At 50.1% G+C, this 21,860-nt stretch overlaps 1 protein-coding gene and 1 long non-coding RNA gene across 2 annotated transcripts in view; both read right to left on the reverse strand.

Annotated features, from left to right (window-relative positions):
* The window catches only part of LOC311446148 (uncharacterized protein), a 45,077-nt gene that overhangs the window by 18,314 nt on the left and 4,903 nt on the right, over window positions 1-21,860 (reverse strand). The window contains exon 2 of the mRNA XM_084539030.1: window positions 11,090-11,160. Within this exon, the coding sequence (XP_084395156.1) occupies window positions 11,090-11,160 (71 nt within the window). The remainder of the gene's footprint in view (window positions 1-11,089; window positions 11,161-21,860) is intronic.
* On the reverse strand, window positions 803-6,684 carry LOC311446149. Its single transcript, XR_014698768.1, has 3 exons — window positions 6,544-6,684; window positions 1,942-2,788; window positions 803-976 (listed from the first exon to the last, which is right to left on the reverse strand). It is a non-coding gene; the product is annotated as an uncharacterized lncRNA (long non-coding RNA).

Genomic DNA, 21,860 nt, shown 5'->3' on the forward strand with positions numbered 1-21,860 from the left:
AAGAACGAGAGAATTTCAGAAAAAACAACTTCCAGTGATATCAGAGTTCACTATCCACACGTACCTTAACGGCACAATTCTGATTTCAGTGCAAAGTGTCCTTTCCTCATTGCCGCACCTGATTGCGGCAGAAAACTGTTTGAAACAACACAGAGTGAAGGAAATCTCTCGCAGGAAAGCCCTGTCTGGCCAAGCCTCAGCTAGGACACCCTGTGTGCTGCAAAGTCAGTAGCACACGGGACGGATAAACCTACAAAGGAAGCAGAGCCAGAGCAGTGCCCAGCTGAATCGCAACGGGAACAACCCTGCTTCTTCCCGCAGGTTGCAACACTCTGGCACGCACCCCATGAAGAGCATCAGCTCCAGAAGCTGCATGTGTAGATCTGCCCACAGCTACAGGGGACACCTCAGCACGGGGAGGGAGGCCAGCATCCACCAGTACAAACCCTGCAAAGGAGACATGGACAGGCGCAGCCCAGTGCACAGGCAGCCTCGGGGGCACGAATCCTTCCACACAACCACCTCTCTGCTTTGCTGGCTTCCCTGGCTCAACCCCTACCAGCCCAGACGAAGCCCACCACCAGCCCCCTGGGCAGAGCCGCCATTCCCCGCGCTGCCCTGTGCCTGCTGGCAGCGGCAGTGCCAGAAGCGGTGACGCACACGCCAGCACGGCTCCATCCCACCACCAACCCAGCGGGTGGCATCGTTAATCAATGACACTCCCTCTCCTGGAGGGTCACTGAAGGCCTGCACAGAGGCGGGAGAGGAGAGGATTTTAAGAGCATCGCAGACCCTTTAATGATTACGTCAAGCGGCGAGTCATTTATTAGTCTCCTTAACTGCCAGCAAACATCAGCTGCGAAGGACCAGAGCACGGCGTTTAATGGCTCCGTGCATCTCCGGTGCCAGGACGTGAGCAGCATGCCAAGGGGTGGCCAACACACCAGCAGCCCCGAGCCGGGCGCCCATTCTGCAGCTACAAGAGGAAACACCTTACTTTGCTGAAGGCAACATCAGATTTGGCTGTCAAAAGAGGCAATGAGATTTGAAAAAGGCTGCAAAGGAATAACCATGCTCAAGCCATTTACATCAGTACTGAAAAAAGTTCCACAAAAACACGTATTAGGAAACACCCTGCACAAACTGAGGCCCAACAGCCTCTTCCTCTCTCCAACCTTTCGTTACTGAACACTGGAGAAAGACAAGGAGTGTGTTCACCTTTTGCATTTCAAGGAAATGATTAAACTGGGATCAGCTTTTCATCTTTCCCACAAAAAAGTGCTCTGTCATCTTGTGCCCATTCACCTACACGAAGACAAAATGACATCTCTGGCTAAAGGCCGACAGTTCTGCACCTCCTTGTCACTTTTAACAAGAAAATAATCCTGCAGAAACACTTGAAAAACAAATCGGTGTTGACACTCCTCATCTGCTAGGTACATTTTATGAAAGGAAAGAAATACTGCATTAGCGTTTGACCTCCTCACCTTTTTGACATTGGAAAAAAATAAAGACAGAGGCTCTCAAAAAAGCTGATGCTGGAATAACAAAATAATGAGAGCAGGCAGGCATTTCGAGGGCTGCAGCACCCCTGTGACGCAGCTGGGCCTAGACGAGGCACCCTGAAGGCCACGCGAGGCGGAGGCACACAGAGGGCCCTGACACGTGGCCGGGGGCTCCACGGTCCCCACCAGCCAGCCCGCCTGTAGGAGCTGCTGCCCAGAGATGTGCAGGAGTCACACCAGCCCGAAAAGGAGCACTCAGGATGGCTCCAAAGAGATTTCCAATCCTGGAGATTAACCAGGCTCTGAACAAAGGGCCGCAGTCCCTCCATGCCACCCAGCTGGTTCTCAGTGCCAGGCTTCACCTCCTCCCAAGCTCCCGCTCCACCCTCCGTGGTGTTACGCAGCTGCGCAACACCACGAGGCTGCTTGCACTCACCGGAGGAGGCTGCGCTCTGTCCTGCTCTCCACGCTCATAAAAGACCCAGCGTGCTTCAAGCTTCTGATTTCCACAGCTTGCAGACAGGAACAAGGAGGCTTCCCCGCTTCCCACTGCCAGCTGCTGCCTTCTGTCTGGCCATGGTGGCTTTCACCAAGTCACACCGACCCCACTGCTCTTCCTCTGCGTAGAGGTTACCAAGAAATAAACAGTGGTTTATCTTCTGAACAGTCAGATGTTTTCTTCATGAACATGCTGCCAGCACAAGGCAGGCTTGCACTTTGGACACGGCTCAGATGACCTTCCATGTGTTCAGGCACCAGATGGTCTCACTGCTTCCCCAGTTTGGCTGGGTAGTTTTGCTACTGCCACGACAGGCACAAGTCCTTGCCTGTAGGAGGTGGGGGCACTCCGAGGAACTCGCAGAAATATTTTCCCACCGGTAGCTGTCGGCCTGAGCTAATGCAACATGACACATATCTCACTATGAACAATGCACTGACATTCAAAGCCTGTTTGCCATGTTCCAAATCGTGCCATTGTCACTGGAGTGTGATCAGAGGCAGTAGGATACATTTCCCCTCTGAGCTTGTTTCAAGCACCCCTTTGAGATGCCAGTGCTGTGGAAGACCTGGCATTCCCTCTGCAAGACAGCTTTGTAAAAGGTAGTGTGGTGCCCATGGTAATGTCAGTATGAAACAGGAGGGCAGGGAGCAAGGCAGCGCTGCCTGAACAAGGAGACTCCTGCAAAGCTGCTCTTCACTCGCGTACAGACACAATGGCTGTGTCACATCTTGCAAAGGACCAGGCTCCCACCACATCTGCCTTCATTCCTGGGAAGAGGCTGCTAAATGCAGGAGCAGGAATCAACCACTTGTGCCAAGCATCCTCAGCTTAAAGACAACCCTTCCACTGCATAACACTCACGGAGGAACAGCTCTCACGGCCACCACTGCCGTGCTGCCAGAGCACCGGCACGCACCATGTTGCTTGGTGCTGATGAGTCACCATTACTCATGTTTCCTACCCACCTGCACCACGGCCCCTCCGCCTCATTTACAGCACGCGCTCAAGCTGCTCGGCACGCAGGGGAAGCAGGCGAGGCAGCGAGCCCACTGACACTTGCGGCTTCACAAGCTCCGTGCTGTTGGCAAAAGGCCTGTCCTGCCAGAGCAGGTTTCGTGGAGAAGTGTCTGCAGTCCAGACAAGCCCCAGCGAGGCAGGGAAACCACAGGCCCACTCCAACAGGGACTGGGCACTGTCTTGCACCCTCCGCACCACAGCAGGATGAGGCCACCCCACCCCATGATCAAAGTCAGGCAGTGTATCACTCCCCCAGAGATCCCCACCGTGAACACAGGCCCACCATTCCCCTGCACATGGGGCAGGACCAGGACTGCCAATGCACCCACAGTTCCCCTGGCACATGGCAGTCCATCGCTCCTCTGCTCACCCCAGTACCACCAGCTGCCAGCCCAGGCTCATAACAGCCAAATGGTGGGGAGCGTGTTGAGCCCCGAAGGAGGCACAGGAACCACAGTTGCTGCACCAACAACAGGGTGAGCAGGGCAGCAGCAGTGCACAGCAAGGGGCACTGCAGGTGGTGGGCAATCCTAATTTGTCCGAGGGATTTTTTTTATTTTTATTTTTTTGTAGCTGATAAGTCGCACTCACAGCACGCTGGTAGGTCTGAGAGTGTGAGGTGCAGGAGTGTGATCTCAGGTCATTTTATTGTTTACTACCATGTGCTGGACAGAATGTGTTTATATATTACAACAGGTCTATGTAAAGAAAGTGCATAAATAAAGCATGAGGCGTCTATAAACAGAAATGTGTTTAGTTCACCTGAAAGCCCTGATTATCTGTAGTTCTATGCCATCATGTCAGTGGCAGGTCACTGAGCAGGAACAAGGTGAGGGACACATGACCCAAAGCATAAACCAGAAGTACAGGGGCGCAGCAGCTGCTAGCAGGCAAGCTGGCCATCACTGAGCCCTGTACAATTTGCTACCACCTAGTTCTGATTTTGCAAAGCTGGCAAAGCAGCAGCCAGAAGACACACCACCCTGCCGCAATCATTTGTACTCCTGACGTTCAAGCCGATTCACTTGCAGGCCTGGTGCAGGGTGTCTCAGCAGGCAGGAGAGCTCTCCCACAAGGCAAAAGGCTTCTCAGAGCAGTCCTGGCCAGGCCTGTACCCCAGGTCTATGGCGCAATGCAAGCACGGTTTTCAAAGGGGGGCAGAGACACCTTGAATGCTAGCCTGTGTGTTGGCTTACGAAGGGGAGTTGTAGCTCTGAATGGCCAGTCGTCGTTCTTCTCTAACATCAGCATCTGCAGTACCTGGAAACCTGACACAAAACCCCTCTGCCTCCAGGTGTTAACAGTTATTATTTATAATCTTTCCAAACTGAAAAACGAAAAAAAACAACCCACAGAGCCAGCACTGTCCTAACGCCCAGCTGAAAGCAGGTGTGCAGTAAAGCAGATGGGAAGTCCCTAGGACTTATCCCCTCCAGGCTGCAGGGGAGGGAACGCTCGACAGAAAACGCTGCTTCGATGCTGAAATCCCCAAATCTGCCTGCACCCTGGTTATACAACAGCCTTACACAACGTGGCATTTTAGCAGATTACATAAGAAGGGCTGGGCACACCTCGAAACCCCAGAGCCAGCGTGCGTGCTGGAACAGCGAACCCTCAGCTCGCAAACCCGTTCCCCCGCCAGGCCGCTGCCCAGCCCCGCGGCTGTGCCCTGCGGGAAGAAGGCACGCGGAGCCCGCAGGGTGCACCTGGGTGCCCGGAGGCAGCGCTCCCAGCGCCTGCGGAGCGGGGGCCAGCATGGTGAGCTCCAGGCACTCGGTCCCCCAGGAGGGTGAGGCCGTGCCTGAGGTGCCCCTGAGCACCTCTCCTCCATCCGCAGGGCCCCACCACCGCACAGGACTGGGGCAGGCACGTGCTGCGTGAGGGGTGCGAGAGGAGCTGGGAAATGAACCCCTGGGCCTGGCTGCGGGATGCTCACCAAGCAGCACAGCCCCAAAGGGCCTGCTGCTATGCAGCCGTCCTCAGGAAGCGTGGGCCTGGAGCCCACTCCCCGGCAAGGCTTCACGTGCTCGTGCGACACAGGTCAGCCCCCCAGCAGCCACAGCTCAGCCGGTAGAGATCACAATAACCTGTCCTGGTGAGCATCTGTGCAGCTCGTGATGCTCATCTACAACATCTCACAGTCACTGTGCACCACCTTCCTTCTCTTACAAATGAGGTCTCCTTCTTCCTGTTTTCAAATAAATATTTCCAGAAATGTGAACAGGAAGAAGCTGAGCAGTTACATAGCCAACAGAAACGTGGGAGATTCAGGCAGCAGAAGTTCACAGCTTAAAGGGTACCTGCACAGGATTTAAAGGAGTCAGGTACGTGCACAGGTGAGGGAGAGGTAGAACGAGCCTGCCACCACCTCACTCTGATGAACAGCATGGACTAATAATGCAGCTCATGTTATCGAGTCTCTCAAAAGGCCCTTCTTTATCCCAGACTCAGGCTCTATCCCACATGTAATAAAAGATAAACATTTCCCAACTTGCCAAGTACTCTCTTTAACTGATAATCATTTCCTGAAGTTGCTGATGTTGATTCCTACTTTAGTAAGTTTCTGCCTGCTAGAACTTAGCAAATACCAGCACCACATACCAAAACACATCCCCAGTCCCAGGGCTGGGAGCTTCTTCTCACTGGACAAAAATAAATAAATAAATAAATAAAAATGCTTCAACTCCTAGAGAATTTAACGTTATTTTTGTTAGAAAATAGCTGTAAGGGTGAGCAGTGGTTTGACGTAATCTGTAAATTTCAGTCTCTGTTACAGAAGACAGCGCTGTGTTCACCAGCAATTTATAATTTCCACTCTGAGCTGCTACAAAAATCAGAAGCACTGAAAGGTGCTGCTATACAAGAGGTTTGAAATTCTAGTCTCTGTTTCAACAAAATCCATTCAGCACATCCCAATATGTCAAAAAACAAGTATCTACCACACCACACAGCACATATAGAGGGGAGGCTGCTGGAAGGATGAGAATTGAGCTTCTCCACCGGTGCTAAACTGTGTTTTCTGCAACTAAGTGAGATGCCTGCAGCCCGAGCAAGGATTTACAACAGGGGTAGGCTTTTGAGCCCCTTCACTCCTGAAGGAAGTGCAAAGAAATAAAAGGGCAATTGCATTAGTCAGTCACCAGAAGTTCAGAGTTTCTGCTTGGTTTCAGATGACAGTAGGTACAAAAATTGCTTAGCTGCTTGACTGCAGCCAGTGGTATCTGCACGAGGCAGGAAGGAGTCCCCTTTCCAATGTGCTACACGCACCACATATGGTTTAATAATTGAGCAACCACACAGAAACATTACAGAAATATGTTGTTTCCTGGTAACCACCAAGAGAAGCTTCAGGTAATCACGATAAGGTTTTTACCCCCAGCTCTCCCTTCTCCCCGATGTGCTGGGCAGGTACCAGCACATAGCAGTGACTCACCCTGGGCTTTGCTCTGCTCCAGGAACTTTGTTGGCTGTGCTCAGGGTGGGTAGAAAGAAACAAACACCTGGAGGTTGGCAGCATACCTGTGGAGGTCTTCCCTCTGTCTTCTGGACTGACATGAGCACAGCTGCATTGCTAGTGAAAACTCCCCCCCCCCCATATCACATTTGTCTTTTTCCCAGCTGTAACGCATTGGCAGACCACTCCCTTTTCCTTGCAACACCATTAACCAAAGGCTGCAACTCAGACTAAGACTGATCATTGAAAACCACTGCTAATGCCCTCCCTTCAGCTTCCTTGTGCCACCCTCCACACTGCTCCTAGTGAGTGTACAGCGTCAGCCACATCGCTATGCCTAATTTAATTCTTCTCTCACGTAACAACTTCAAGAAGGCCGCTGCAAACTGTTTCAACAAAAGTACTGTAGCCAAATCCAGCTCCTGTTAGCCTCATTTCCTATTCTCCCCCCAAATATAAATTTTATACTTGAAACTTGTAAAGTTATCTGAAAATAATGATAACTGACAGATGCTGGGTTAAATAGGCCACAGTTTTTCCCTCGGGCCTAATTTAGACCAGATATCAAAATGATATAAAATATCATTGCTTGCCTTCACTCCATCAGGACATCTGCAGACAGACCAATATTAACTCTTTCCTAGGACGGTTTTGTTTGCACCATCATCTTAGAAGAAAAAGCAGGTTTTATCTGACCTCCTCCTGCTCTAAAACTCAAACTCTAGTGGAGTTCAAGTGCTCCTCAGCAAAGACACTGAAGGTAGGAGCTTAGCTTAGCACCAGGTATTGAGGAAGACATGCAGATCTGGATCTTCAAAGATAACCAAGCACCCTCTAGCAACACTGTTGAGTTGAGATACTCAGTGTTTGGTGCGCTGGGAGCCGAAGAATAGCCAATGGACACGGAGCTGTAGAAAGGTTTCAAAATAATAAAATAAGTAAGGGGAAAATGGGATATTTTACATCCCTTTTCAAGACAGATGTTTGATCATTATGCTTTCTAAAAGCAAACACCTCAATTAGTGATTCTGGAGCTAACCCAGCTTGCATCATTATGCTTCAGGAGTGGGCACTCGTTTCAGGTAGCTAACACCTTATGTTCCACTATCCAAGTTTTAGTTTTATTCCTTCACTATGCATCGGATTCAAAAGCACGCTGGGTGTAAGCTGATGCTGGACACGTGGCAGTCTGGCAGCCTTAAGACAGAACCCAGAACTGCTCTGTTCTTATCAGCAAAGAGCTGACGCTCATATGTCTGGTGGGTTTCCTTTCAACTTATTAGAATTAGACACCTAAAAGCTGTCTTCAGAAATGGGTAGATAGCCTGCCTCTCTCTTTAATTTGGAGTTCATACCATTGCCTTTAACTAACACCTGGTTTGAAGTTAACCAGGAGGAGGCCACAAGAAAACAACAACAACAACAAAAAAAAAAAAACACAAACAAATCAACCAACCAAAAAAACAAACAAACAAAAACAACAAAAAAGCAAACAAACAAAAACATCAGATGCCAGCACCATTAAGCCTCCTATTGCACATTCTATTGCAGGAAATACTGTAGGAAGTTTCTATCAAAACAATGTATCCCATATCATCTGTGTCAAGATGCTGGGCAAGGGAAAGAACGCTCACCTGAGCTCTTAACAAAAGAGAAAAAACACTACTGAGATTCTGCACACTTTTGGTTGGCTTTAGACGGGATTAAGCAGTATGTAAGTTCTATGTGGACACTATGTGAAGAGGGATCACCGTTAATGCAAAGATGCCGTAGGAGGGACCCACAGGTTTTTCACACAGCCAGTATAGTTCTAATGTTTCTAGGAGGTTAAAAAGCTAGGTTCCTCTCACTTTGGTCTTATGTGCTACTTCTTATCAGAGAGAGGCATTTTGAAAAACAGAAGCAACATCTTTTAAAATCCTCTAAATCCATTTTCTTAACCCAAGAGATTCCAGCCCCCACCCATTGTTGTATCCTAATTGCCCTTCTTGTGTGGCTGAGCCTGCAAGGCACACACGGCTAGTGGCAATGGCTCAGCTCTGCAGACCCCTTTATGTCACGTTGCTCCGAGAAGTTATTGTGCTTGTCCTTCTGCGCTTGCACCATGGAAGGGACATGGCTACAAACCAGAGTGTTCCTTCATTTTACTGGAGCCCAGCGTGAAACAGCGTGGAGGTTTACCTGAGGCCTGACCACCATCTCCTTCAGGAGTGGAGGTGGAACACTAAGCTGGGCTTCAGTCCAGTTCCTCCAATTCACTTTGGGTAGCTGCTGACTTCAGTCCAGCTACTCCAGGTTTATAACATCACCAGAGAAGTCAGGATGAAGAAGAGAAGTCTTACAAATGAGCATCCATGGGTGTTAGGTGGATGCAAGCAGCATCTCTATCAATGTGCACCAGCACGTTGACAGTACAGAAGTCAGATCTCATCTGTGGGCATACATACAAGGCAGTCCAATGCGTGGCTGCATGGTCAGGCATTCATGTCTGACCTGGCAGAGCTAAAGTTGCAGCAGCAGTCCTCAGCTTAGCAGCCTCATGGCCTCATAATGCTAACCCACCAGTATTACTGTGCACAGCAGAACAGAACTTTCACTTTTGTTTTTAAAGGCACATGCAGCTCAGACAATTTACAACATGTAATTAGAGACTGTATTTTAATGAATATGCACAAGGGGGCAGAGTCACAGTGGTGCACCTGAGGTTAAGTTTTGCATATCTTAACTCTTCAATACTTAGCAGCGCAGTCTTGCTTCATTAACTTGACCTTCTGCATCTCATTTCCTAGGAGGCTTTTTGTTTTTGTTTCTTTTAAAAGAAAACAGAAATCTTACAGGAAAGTTTTGTTTTTAACAGGCACTCATGATAAGGTCCACGGGGCACCACCTGATCCCTAGCCCAGTCTCCTCCAGCATGCACAAGCCAAGCCTGGCAAAGCTGCATGCAGCATCCCCATCCAGCACCTGCCCCTGCCAGGGGTAGCAGCAAGTCCCATTCATTAATAAGACTGTCTAAAATGTCTAACTAAAATCCTTTGTGTTTAGTTGCTTATAAATTTGCCAAGGGTTAACTGATCAGACCCCATTTTTTCATGGAAAATACATCAGACTGACAATGTATTGATTTAAAAATTTAATTCAGAACTACTTGGTTATATATATATATTTCACCATGTCCCTGCAACAGCGCAGGATAACCCCTGCTGCTGCAGTGAAGCACAGCCAGCCCTGAGGTACCGTGTAGGAAACACCACTGAGCAGGAGGGAAAGGCAAGAGAGAGATCAACTGCCCCCAGGTCGTCCAGCCTCGTGCAGAAGGGTGCTGGGATTCCGGACATCCACAAACACAGTTTGCCATCCTTCAGAGAAGAAGTACAGTGTTTCTGAAGAGGTATTAGCTGCAACCAGTTACTGTGGTGGGAACTGCAGGGCACGGGGCACTTGCTCCGCTCCCCAGCCTTGTGCCGTGTCCCTGGGCTGTGAGCAGGGTGTGCTGAAGAGTGACACAGAGCCAACAGGAGACAGACCGTGGTCCTGAATGAAGGGCACTGCTGCCAAGCTCCTTCCCAGCAGGAGAGCTGGGTCCCGGATTTGTATTTCCTGCCTGGCGAGGCAGAGGCTCAGGCTTCACTGAAGCACAAGGAATAAATCTCTCCTGCAAAATGAAGCACTGCGCACTGCACAGTGGGATGTGCCACCGAGCTGACACATCACCACCAGCCTCTCAGACAGCACGTCCATATGGCAGGCCAGCAGCAAGCGTGTTATTTCACTTACATTTCCCTATAGTTTTGATATTATACCAGGAGCTGCAGCAAAGCCGTTTAATGCCTGGACTAATCACATATCAGGATTGAGGTGAGAGGATTTCCCCAACAGCAGTATGAGCAGAGATGAGGTGCACATTGCCCACTAACCGGGTTCAGTGGGGCACGACCCGGAGACAGCTGAGCGGGACCCTTGCCTTGCCATCACCGATGTGCCCAGGGGCACCCCCACACCCACTGCCCTGCCTCGCACACGCCGTGCAAGGACTGATCCCCGACAGGCCAGACCAACACACACCTCTGCTCCTGCTGCTTCTCCCGATGAGCGCTCACCCCATGGCAGGACAGCCCTGCGGCGCCCTGGGCCAGCGGGCAGAGCTCCTTGTTGCCTTCCTCCCCCAGCCTAAGCCAAGCAGCCCCGTCCCAGGCTCCCATCGCGCCCGGGTGAGACTGCCGAGCCATCTCTTCTCCCGGCTGAGTGGTCTCTCCTCTGTGAGTAGACAGAAGAAGGCAACAAACTATTTCACTTTTACTATTTGTATTTGACCTTTTTATATTGTTTGCTTTTTCCAGCATAATCTCTTACGAACATGACTCCGATGATTTATAACAAAAGAATATCTCTATACTGGGTGCCTTGCAAGACCTCTCTCCTGCTGCTTTAGAGTGATTTACTTTTGGATTAGCCTCTGATAGAGAAGGGCTCGGCTGACGATTTGCCCTCGTATATCAAAAGGGAAATCCTTAAGACATCACTATAAAACAGCAGGAAAGAGCACCTGCCTGACTCATAAACTTATATGATGTGGTTTAGTCAGATAGGCCATCTGCTTCTCTTACATACCCATATGTCCTTTGCTGTTCCCTGCTACCTCACAGTTAACTTCAGTGATTTTCTTCTTCACTTCTGCAAAGCTAAAATAAAATGAAATGAATCGAATGAGAGTTTCGTGCAGATGGAGCAAGTGGCCGCTGTCTCTGCCTCCTTCTTGATGCAATAAATAATGACAGTGAAGTTGAGGAAATACACATCTTCTCTAAATTAGATCCATGTTATTAACTTAATGTGCCAAATCCTGCCCTAGCTTAAACCCATATGACTTGGCCCACTCAGGTAAGGAGAGAAAAGACCCACTCCTCACATGTATCCTCACCAAATCCCCGCCACCTGCAGCAGGAGCAGGGTACGTCCTGCAGCACACTGGAGTCTCTGCTCTGAGGCAGACAAAAGGTTGTTCAGCCAGGGTTTGCCTCATCCATGGCCCATCCCAATGCTCAGGGGAAAAATACAAAAAGTTGAACCTCGGAGATTGCTCCTTTTCCTGAAATAGGAAAAATCTGCCTCGTGACTACCTTTTTAGGGATTCACTGAGCCAAACCTTGTATCAAACCATCATCATCAATAACCACTAATGGACTTTCCTTCCATAACTTGTCCACTTTCCTTCCCTACTTTGGCTTCAACAACAACTTGTAACAGTTAGCTTCAATAACACAGTTAAACACCATGTTATAAAAGGTACTTTTGTTTCACACCTGCTAACTTCATTGCATACTTATGCTTCAATTTGTGACTGCATAAGCAAGTACTCAGCTTCAGATATCCACACAGGAACTGTCTGTCAGCTGGTGATTCGAGGGAAGGCAAGGAAATGGTCCTGACCTTTCTATTTGGACATCTCTAAGAAAAATCCACAGCAATAGACACCAGGATCTTGTCATTACAGGAGGTCCCAAACTCTTTCTCACTTTTATAACATCAGGTTAAAAAAACATTAACCAAAGCAAATGGATAAAACTCTTAATTTACCTAAAGGCTTCACCATAAGTCTTCCTCAGCAGCAAGCTCTGGCTCAGCTCAGAGGCCCATCCTCCCAGGCTCTGTGCCTGCAGCTCATGGCACAGAGGCTTTCTGGTCCCCAGTGCCACTCTGAGCGGGACAGACACACCAGCAGCCAGCTGGAGGTGGGACTGTGCTCACAGAAATGGGCTGAGCTATGGAAACATGGCTTCAGGGTCTCCAGGAGGTGGTAGATGGGTCATGAGCTTCAGCTCACAATTCCCTTGGCACATGAGAATAACAGGTTCAGCTCCAGTACGCCACTTGCCAGCATGCTGCACACCAGCACTCACTGCCTGGGGCTGAGAAAGGCATGGGAACAGTGGGATGGGACCTCCCTGTCTTCCCTATGGCCAGCGCTGGGTCCACGGGACTGCTGGGGAGAAGATGCCTTGAAATATGCACACAGGAATCAGTAAACAGCATGGGACTCTACTGACCACCCTGCACAATGATGCAGAAGTTCAGAGATGGAATGGAGGTGAGCTGGACTTGTGCACCACTGTCCAGTTGATTCATACTGCACCCCACGCAGAAATTTCAAATTAGAAATCCATTAGAAGCAATCATCTTTAGTTGACAGGTAATGCACAGCCAGCAAAAAAGACAGACCTCCCCAAATGGGCTGTCTGCTCTGTCCTGGCCTGGGCAGGATCCAATGAGCTTTTCAGCCCCTGTCTCCAGAGGGTCTGCTCCCGGAGAACCCACAAACTGCCCTGCGAAGTGGCCGCTGAGGCCAGCTGGAGCCACGGGCAGAGCAAGGACGGCGTGCCTGCATCCCACGGCCAGGCAGGGCAGTGCAGGGTGCTGCAGCTCGGGGAGAGCCAATCAGCCCCCAAGCTCAGCGGGGATGAAAAGCCTCCTGGCAGTTAAAATCCTTTATAATGTTTGTCTTGCTTTTTAATTTCCCAAAAAGAGGACTCTGGGAGTTCATTTTTTTCCCTCTGCAACAGGGTAAAACAAGCAGAGGTTTTTCCATCTCTCTGGAGGGCTGCCTGTAGCCTTCCATAGAGTGGATAAAACCTGCATAAAAAGACCACCCAAGGGACTGGGAAAAGTGGTCCCCACAGTAAAGAAAGAGGCGTTTTGTTTAGAAAGGCTGAAGCACAGACAATTATCCAAAGCAGAAAAACAACGGCATGAAACCTCCTGCTCTGCCTTCCCCTTGGAGAGCCCTTCCCCATCAGCATGCACCAGGCTCGCGCACCGTGCCGCGTCCCAAGGAGACACCTGTACGGCAGGAGGTGCAGGGAGCGCACACACACGTGCACGTGTGCACCCACTTGCATATGTCCTCACAGAAAAACGGCGAGTGTCTTTGCACGGGAACCAGTCCCCTGCCTGAACATTTTACATTGCTTCCCCCTCAGAGACCCTAAATTACTGCTCGTTAACACTGTTGAGCAAATGACCTCAATCGAGCAGCTGATCTCTAAAGACATCCAGTTATTGCAACACTCGAGAGCAAGCTTACCAGAAACGTGTCCTCCCCCCATCTATTGCTAACAAACACCAACAACAATGGTCTTGCACAATAGTGAACGCAACGCCTTCCCGGGCACAGCGCCTCCAGTCCTGCCCTGAGCCCATGCCTGGCAGCAGCTTGTCCGTCCGTCCGTCCGTCCTGCCAGAGAGGGGGCTGCGCGGAGCACCCCACGAGCAGCAGGGCAGGGCAGGGCCGGCAGGAGGGCACTCGTTCTGCTCCTGCCAGTGTCCAAGGACATCCTGGAATTCAAAGAAATTAAAAGTGGAAAAGGCACCACATTAACCTCCTTAATTTTTCATTTCTGACACAGATTGTTTTCTCCTCGTTTCAAAGAATTTCAAGCTAATGTCTGGAGGGCAGAAAAAATCCATTTCCCAATACGCCTGCTGCAGCTTTTTCACCAATCGACTGCCCTTCCTGGTACAATCACTGGGACATTGATTTTTTTTTTTTTTTTTTTTGCTAGAGCATCATCCAAAAATCTATCAATGCAAACAGCATCTTTGAAAAAAAAAAAATGCCAGCAATCTAAGACAAGCAGCTTTCTCTACCCTATAATCCCAGTGCTGCAGAAAATATCTTTGCCCAGTAACTGTCCCAGCAGTGTGGGCCTCAGCCCTGCAGCCCAGCTGGGACCAGATGCAGACCCATGACATGCCCAACGGCAGGCACATCTGCTTCTCTGCTGGGATGGTGCCTGCAGGAGGACATCCCGCACAGGAGCCATGTTCAGGAGACCTGCCAGGGCCTCATCGAGTCATTGAAGCCACTCCACGCCGCAAGCAGCAGGCAGCACTGAAGGACAGCATCTGGGGAAGAAAAGTGCCTGGCAGACCCGCAGAGACCCCGGCTCAGCGCCTCCCTGCCCGCAGACACAACAAGGGATGACTTTGCCATCACACCCCGCACCACAGACTGCTCCTCGGGCTGCCCGCACAGGTGCCGAGCATCAGGGTTTTGCTGAAGCTTCGCTCCCCACTTCGACACAGGGCAGCGGCAGCAAGGCAGACAGGCAGGCAAGGAGCTGGAGGTAGGCACAGCACATGCTGCCCAAGGTTACATATACAATAGAGATGCGGTTCTGGTAAGCCTGGCAATAACTACCTTCTATTACTATGCTAAATAAACACTTCACTCAACAGTCTTGGCACTTATTAAGCACCTGGGAGAGAGACTGCCTCGTGTTGTCCAAAACACTCTTAATTACTGTTTAATCAAGATCTCTTCCCCTCTAGAAAAAAGAAAAAAAAAAAAAAAAAGAAAGGAAGCTAAACATTTGCATGTATTTTCCACTGCAATCACATTACACATCTCTGTGACAAGCAAATTCTTGGCAGTGCTTTGAAAGAACGCACTGTCTGTGCAGGAGCATCGCAGCACAGTGTGCTAATCCAAATAGCCTTAGGTCTCCCCTTCTTTAGGTAAGGGAAGGAACCAGGAGGATTTCCTGGCACATGGACTAATGCTATCAAATGCTTCTTTTATTTGTTGTTGACACATGTATAACAGTTGAAGAATCGCTAAATAACCTTGTAATATCTTGATTTATGGATTATTCTTCCATACAAATAGCACACGGTAAGGACAGCATGCATTCAGTTCCACGTTATCTCTCTGTTGGTACAGTAGTGTTTGACTCCCGCTATTAAGCACCCACAAATCCCAGGTAGCACACAGCTGAGCTGCAGCACTGCTCGGATGGGATCCCAATCCCCCGCTGTCAGAGTGGGTGAATGTACAAAACGCTGTGTGGGCGTTCAGGCACAAATCTTTTTTAACAACTCCTGGAGCTGGATTTTCTCTGAGCAACTGCTGTATGCAGACTTAGGAGTGTGCCCAGCAACTGCAGCTGCATTTCCAGAGGCCAAAGACCTGAGCACCACTGTGTGCCACGGGTATGCAGAGCCCAGCAGCCAGCACAGCCCCTCCATCCTGAGAACTCTCGCTCAGTCTTCCTCTGTTTTACATCTGGATCGACTCAGCTCTTCCTTATCATAAGGGGGATTTGTCTCAATAGATTTAACTGGCAGTCACAGCACTCAGACAGTGCTGGCAAAAATGATTTTGCATCTGAGTAGCATGAGGAAGAGGAGGTGCCAAGGGAACAGCATCACTGCGCTGCTTTGTGCCATGGGGCCAGATCCCAAAAGGGCCAGACAGGGTCTGGCCTGCAGTGCATGACCGGAAATATCAGATAGATTTTTCTCTGCCACAGCCAGAAGTACAGACGTGGACCAGGCAGCGCTGGTCTGAAAGCCTGGAACAGCAGATGCCACAGGAACGTGCCCTGTGAGCGCGCTCCCGGCAGGCAGGGCTTTGGGTGGCATCCTGTGCCTGAGGTATCACCTTGATAATGACCCAGGAATCGCTGCTGGTGATGGATCATCAATGGCATATGATTTTGCATTTTAACAACTGCTAATCTTCCTGCTAAACCCCAAATATCAGGTTAAATCACCTCATGTGATCTTTTGAGAAAGGTAAAGCACAGTTCTATATTAGCAGCGACTCAAACACAGTTGATGGTAAAAATGATTCAAAGCAGCCCAGTTGCAATATTCTGGTACAGGCGTTCACGCTCTGTAGAAAGAGAATATACACACTGGAAAGCGGACAAGCTGGTCCTTAGGACCTTTCATACTGTGACCCTATTCAGAAGATCTAAAGGTCTTCATAAAGATACATTCTGGGAAAAAGGCAAAAATTTTCGGAACAGCCGGGCACAGGTTTGTTTCTCTAGGATGCATAAGCAAGCTGTGTGCATAAGGATCTCAAAGGACACATTAAACACTGATTCATTTATTCATTTTTATGAATGACTGAACTTCTTCCATTTCTCCTCCCCATCCATGGTACACGGGCCATCCACAGACAGACAACAGGCAACTGGGTAGGTGCACGCCTGAGTTCGTGTGATAACTATCTGAACTGCAGTTATAGGACTGAACTTAACAGCAGCCTCCAGCTCCAAAATATTGTTCAAATACTAAACTGAGCATGCTTTGCTCCTCAGATGCAAGCCAAACTAGTTCAAGATTATCGCTGTTCTCAACACGCTTACCAAATAGATCTCATGGTGAGCATGTGCTGACTCTCAACCTAGGGAACATGTCCAAGAAAAACAGCTGCTCGAGGCTTCACTGAGAACGAACACTGTGTGCTAAAGGAGTCCCTAGCCTGACATGGAGCTTCAAAACTGGCTAGGAGGTTTAAGTGGGGACAGATGAAAAACCAAAGCACACTCCCTCCTGTGCTGTCTCTGAAGGAAGCCCTGCATGGACACAAAGAAGAGGCTTGAAGCAGCCCGCAGCAAACCCAGTCTAGAACAGCGCTTTGCAGTTGCACATCAAACTGCTTCTGCTGTCTCTGGAGAAGCACTTCCTCAGCCCAGCCCCACACGCCTCATGTCCTGCAGCCTGCCAAGACACCTTGCATTAGCTGCGCAGTGCTGTACCTGCTGTGCCTCCTGTGAGTGCCCTCCCCGCCTTGGCTCAGGGGATGACCCCCACCTGCAGCACAGAGGCGACACCGCCAGCCGCAGGCAGCAGAGTGGTCGCTGCCCTTGGAGCATCCTCTTGCCTGGGCGCAGCTAGGGCTGCAATGGAGGGGCTGGAGGAGAGCCTGAGCCAGGCTAGAAATAAACCTGCTCATTAAAAACCTTCAAAGGGCTTAAAATGAACTTTCCCGAGGAACGGTAACATTTTTGTTGAAAAACAACATAAAAACAAAAGCAAAACAAACAAACAAAAAGCATAAATCTTTCTTTCATAAACAGTGAGTAGAGCCAGGGTATCAGTGTGCCACAGCCAGGAAAAGCAACCCAGGCAACAGGGTAATGCCCTTCTCAGGCCTCTGGGTGAGGCTCCCTCCACTGCTGCTCTGTGAAGCTTTATCACCATGGGTAGAAACACACCAAGAGCAATGGGCTGGCTGCTGCTCTGCCATGTGAATGTGACTTATGTTTCCAGTTGTGAAATTAGCATCTGAGTTTATCAATTTTCCCTTCCTTCCCTTCCAAAAATTCCTTTTCTCTAAGATTTTGAGAACCTACAGAAAAAAATACAGAAACCAGTTTGGGGTGCAGAACAGGAAGACCTGCAAGTACATTTTGACAACTTAGATCTGGATAACTTCTAAAGATTACTCATTTTCATGTCCTCCTTCCTTTCCTCTGTCTTGGAGCACCAGACACCATACAAACAGCCTTTCTTGGAGTATTTTTCCTGGCCCAGGAGGGCACCAAGGGTCTTCTGAAGAAGCTTTGAAAGCATTCAGATCTAGACTGTGATACCCTTACATCTCATCAGCATGCATGTCCCAGTCAAAAGCCAAAGACTGGTGTAGAAAACATACATACAGTTCCTGCTGAACCCACCAGAGGATTACTCTGGGACTGTTCAGTAAAGTCCTAGCACAATAGTGTTGTAAGGCCCTTAATTATGCTGTGTGTGAGCAGCATTCCTTGGCCCAGTAAAGCACACCAGCAATATGAAGCATGAATGCTGGCCAAGCTTTGTTTCCCTGTTCCTGTCTCCTGAGCCCATAAGGAACATCTGGTTGCCTTCCTTCCACTGCAGAGGGTGGGCATGGGTGGGTCTCCACTGACAGCAGCAAAACTACAGCTAGCAGCACACCCCAAGCAGCCTATTGATCAACACAAGACGAAGGGCGTGCTTGGAGAGGTGCCTGCAAGACTTCTGCCATGCTGGCAGCAGAGGCAAGGGACACAGAAAGTAGGATCTGCATGAATGTCAGCACCGCAAAGAAAACCAGGATAATGCTAGATAAAAGACATTTGACCATAGCTTGCTGAGAAAGTAGCCAGCTGCTTCCTTGTCTCCCCAGACGAGTGCAGGAACTGAGGCATTTAGCTCTACAACACTTCCAGGTCTCTGCCAGGATGTGAGCACCCATTCAGAGGGGCTTTAACCACATCGCAGAAGGTCAGATGCAAGAGGGCATGAAACTCATTTGCATGGGCAGGCAGGACCATAAAACAGCAGTCAGCAACCCAACACTCTGCAGTCTGGGCTTGGTTTTAAATGAGTTCAAGAGCTCTCTTTTACAAAATCTCCCCTGCTCGCCCCATCTCTCCTCCCTCCTCCCCCCCAAATATACATACATATATATATATATATATACACACATGTATATTTATGCCTGTCTACACCAGAGAGACCTGGCGCAGTTTCTGAGGGATATTCACCATGTGAGACTCGTGTCACCCACAGCAGGCATCTCGTGGGTGGGACAGATCAGATCCCCGTCTCGTACCAGGAGCACAGCACTCCCCTGCTTTCTGGGGGTTTATGCTCCAGGCTCATTCCATCTCTTTGGAGTTAGGTAGATGCTCCCTGGGGTAGAAAAAGACAGCAAGAGCACACACACTTCTGTGTCTCAGGGTTAAAAATGACTTCTAGAAAAGGAAAGTGCTTGATCCCAGATTGTTTTCTTACAATAATCAACACAAAGTATCTCTTTATAGGCAGCTTGTCTGATTTGAAAGGCAGGGCATAACTCAGAGAAAGGTTTCAGGGCTACGAATTCTTGGTGGGAGACAAGTCCCAGAGAGGTTTGGTACTGCAGGTACATGCCTGTCCTTCACATTTTCTGTTGAAGAACACATGTGGGTCCCATGTCACACTGGTTCTTGCAGGTCACAACTGTAGGAGCCCGGTTCTCCCAAGACTGTACAGCCACTGCGGCTGGGATTTGGTAGGCAAATGCCACAGCCTGCCTCCTGGGTGTGCCATGCTTGGTGCAAGGGTCTCACCCTCTGCCCTGTGCTTGGGGCGTGATGGAAAGACACCGACACGGCATGCCTGGTCACCAGCAGCACCAAGCCCCAGGTCCTCGGGGCAAGGGCCAGCAAGTGTCACACCGGCTGCAGGCTCAGCAGCTCCATGCAGCCGAGAGTCCAGCACAGAGGGAAGCCTGGATTAGCTCCTGGCACTGTAGGAGGTGCGATAATAGCAGAAGCAGAGCAGCAGGCAGCAATTGTGGAGCTTGAGCAAAATCCCTTGTTTTCACTGGCTAGTTCTGGTTTCATGTTTCTGATCTTTTAAACATCAGGCACTCCCCAAGCCTGGCCAACAGCTCCCTAATGCAGCAGTCTTAACTCTCTGCCAGTAGCCTGGCCCGTGCCAATAGGTTTCCAGCAAACTGCCAGCTCCAGGCTGGAAACGGAGGCTCTAACCCCACTGCATATTGACTGGCAGCATCCCGCAATAGCAGGAACAGCTGGGCTCAGCTCCCTGGAGGAAAGCAGCACCAGCTCATCCTCCTCCAGCAAAGGCTCACAACAGCAAAGCTACTTTTCCGAGCCTATCTCTGTAAAGGGGAGACACGAGGGCAGCACAGAGCAGTGCCAGCCACGGGTGCTAACATGTGCTCTACTTTCAATCCAGCCACTTAACCACACACTTTTTTTCCTGGCTGTTAAGGTAGTCACTAATGCAGACCCGCCTGTCTCCTCTTCCAAAGGAGGAAAAAAGGGAGGTCCTGGAAAATAAAATCACCCTACACAGCCTGGAAAAAGCTGTGCATCATGACACTGCAGAAATGACAAGAGGTCATGCGGGCAGGTGAAGGGTTAACAGGTGGAAGTCAATGCCCCTCTACCAGGCAGCCAATATTTCTATCAATAAATTATGCATCAGCATCTAGTAATAATGACCTAGCAGCCAGAGCTATTTAAAACAAACCAATCAATGGTATTAACGTAATCCCCAGGAGAAAACAAGACACCGCGCGCAGAGCTGGGACAGGAGCAGATCAGGCCAAGGAGAGAAGGACCTTTGGCCAGGGGAGCACTCGGCCATGCTGGAAGGAAAGGTCCCCGTGCTGGAAGGACAGGCAGGAGCTGCACGGAGGCCAAGAGCACAGAATAGAAACCGCCGCCGCTCCTGCCCAGCCCTGCACACGCCGCAGTCCCGGGAGGGGCTGGCACCGCTCCTGGCGCCCCGGCCCATGGGCGGCAGCTGCTGCGATCCCTGCCCTCCTCCCGCGGCACCCCACGCGTCCCGCTGCTTAGCCACTCAGCTCGTGGCTCCTGCAAGGGACACGGCTCTCCTCGGCGTTTGATTGCTTCTCAAGCCATCTCTCGGTGAGAGAAACAAAGACCTCTGACGAGGCAGCAGCTGTCTGTTGGGCTGTAAGAACACAGACACTTTCAAACGGGAACCATTTTCTTTCCTCCTCCTGAAATATGTTTAAAGTTTGTGCCCCAGTGCTCTGCACACCGTATGTGCTCTGCTCCAGCCATCACGGCTCCCGTGAACACACCCTGGGCACCCAAGGAGTGTATCAGACACCAGTGCTATCAAAATATAAGCGAACCTAGTAAGTGCTGGAGGCTTTGAGATTGGTTATCCGACAGGTTCTGAAAAAAAAATAAATTAATGGCTGGGTTTAAATGAAGTCAGTGCTGAGGGTACAGCAGAGGAAGTCGAGCAGTAACGCCTGCAGAGGAGCAGCAGTGCGTGTATCCAGCATGATGAAGGAAAGCGGCAGCAGGTGAGCGCAGGCAGGTGAACGCTCTGCACAGACCCAGAGTTTCAAGAGACACACGGCAACACCGCAGGGTGGGAAGGCCAGGAGACAGTGCTGGCCTGGCTTCAACCGTCCTTTTCATTTTTCCATTCCTCCAGAAGAAGACACCTGGCACCACGGGTGCTCAGCTAGGCAGAGGGATGCTGGTAACACCAGCAGGCTGGCTCGCAGGCGGCTGATGGGCACAGCCCAGTGAGCCCGGACACCCGGCAGCACTGCCCCGGGACAAGCACCGCTCCCCTCCCCGCTCCCCTCCACCCCCTCCTGGCCCTGCACTGAGCACCCCCAGGCCACACAGGGCACCCCGAGGGGCAGCAGCGGGGAGGGGTGGGTGTTGGACCCCTGCCCTCACAGCCAGGCCTCAGGAGCGTGGCTCCCATGCACAGACAATGGCTCATCGGCCGATATATATAACACACTTCATGTGCATTCTCCATATTAATAAATGGGGAAAGAAGGAACCATAAATCTATGAACTGCCAATTTGCACAGGACTAGGTCTTTTACTGGCTACGCACTAGCACCTTTTACAGCCCATTAATTACTTTCTCTAATAAAGTTTGACAAAATGATAACTTGCCCATGAAAAGTGTTGTAATAAATACATTTTCTCTAACTTTCAACTATTCTTGCATGTCTGGCTCATAAACCCCTCCCACGGTTCAGTAACTTATGGCCTACCTGTATTTTTCAGCAGGAACCCTGCCCTGATGCTCCCATGGATGCCACCCAGGACGA

The sequence above is a fragment of the Aythya ferina genome (assembly GCF_964211825.1).
Source record: "Aythya ferina genome assembly, chromosome: 17".
NCBI lineage: Eukaryota > Metazoa > Chordata > Aves > Anseriformes > Anatidae > Aythya > Aythya ferina.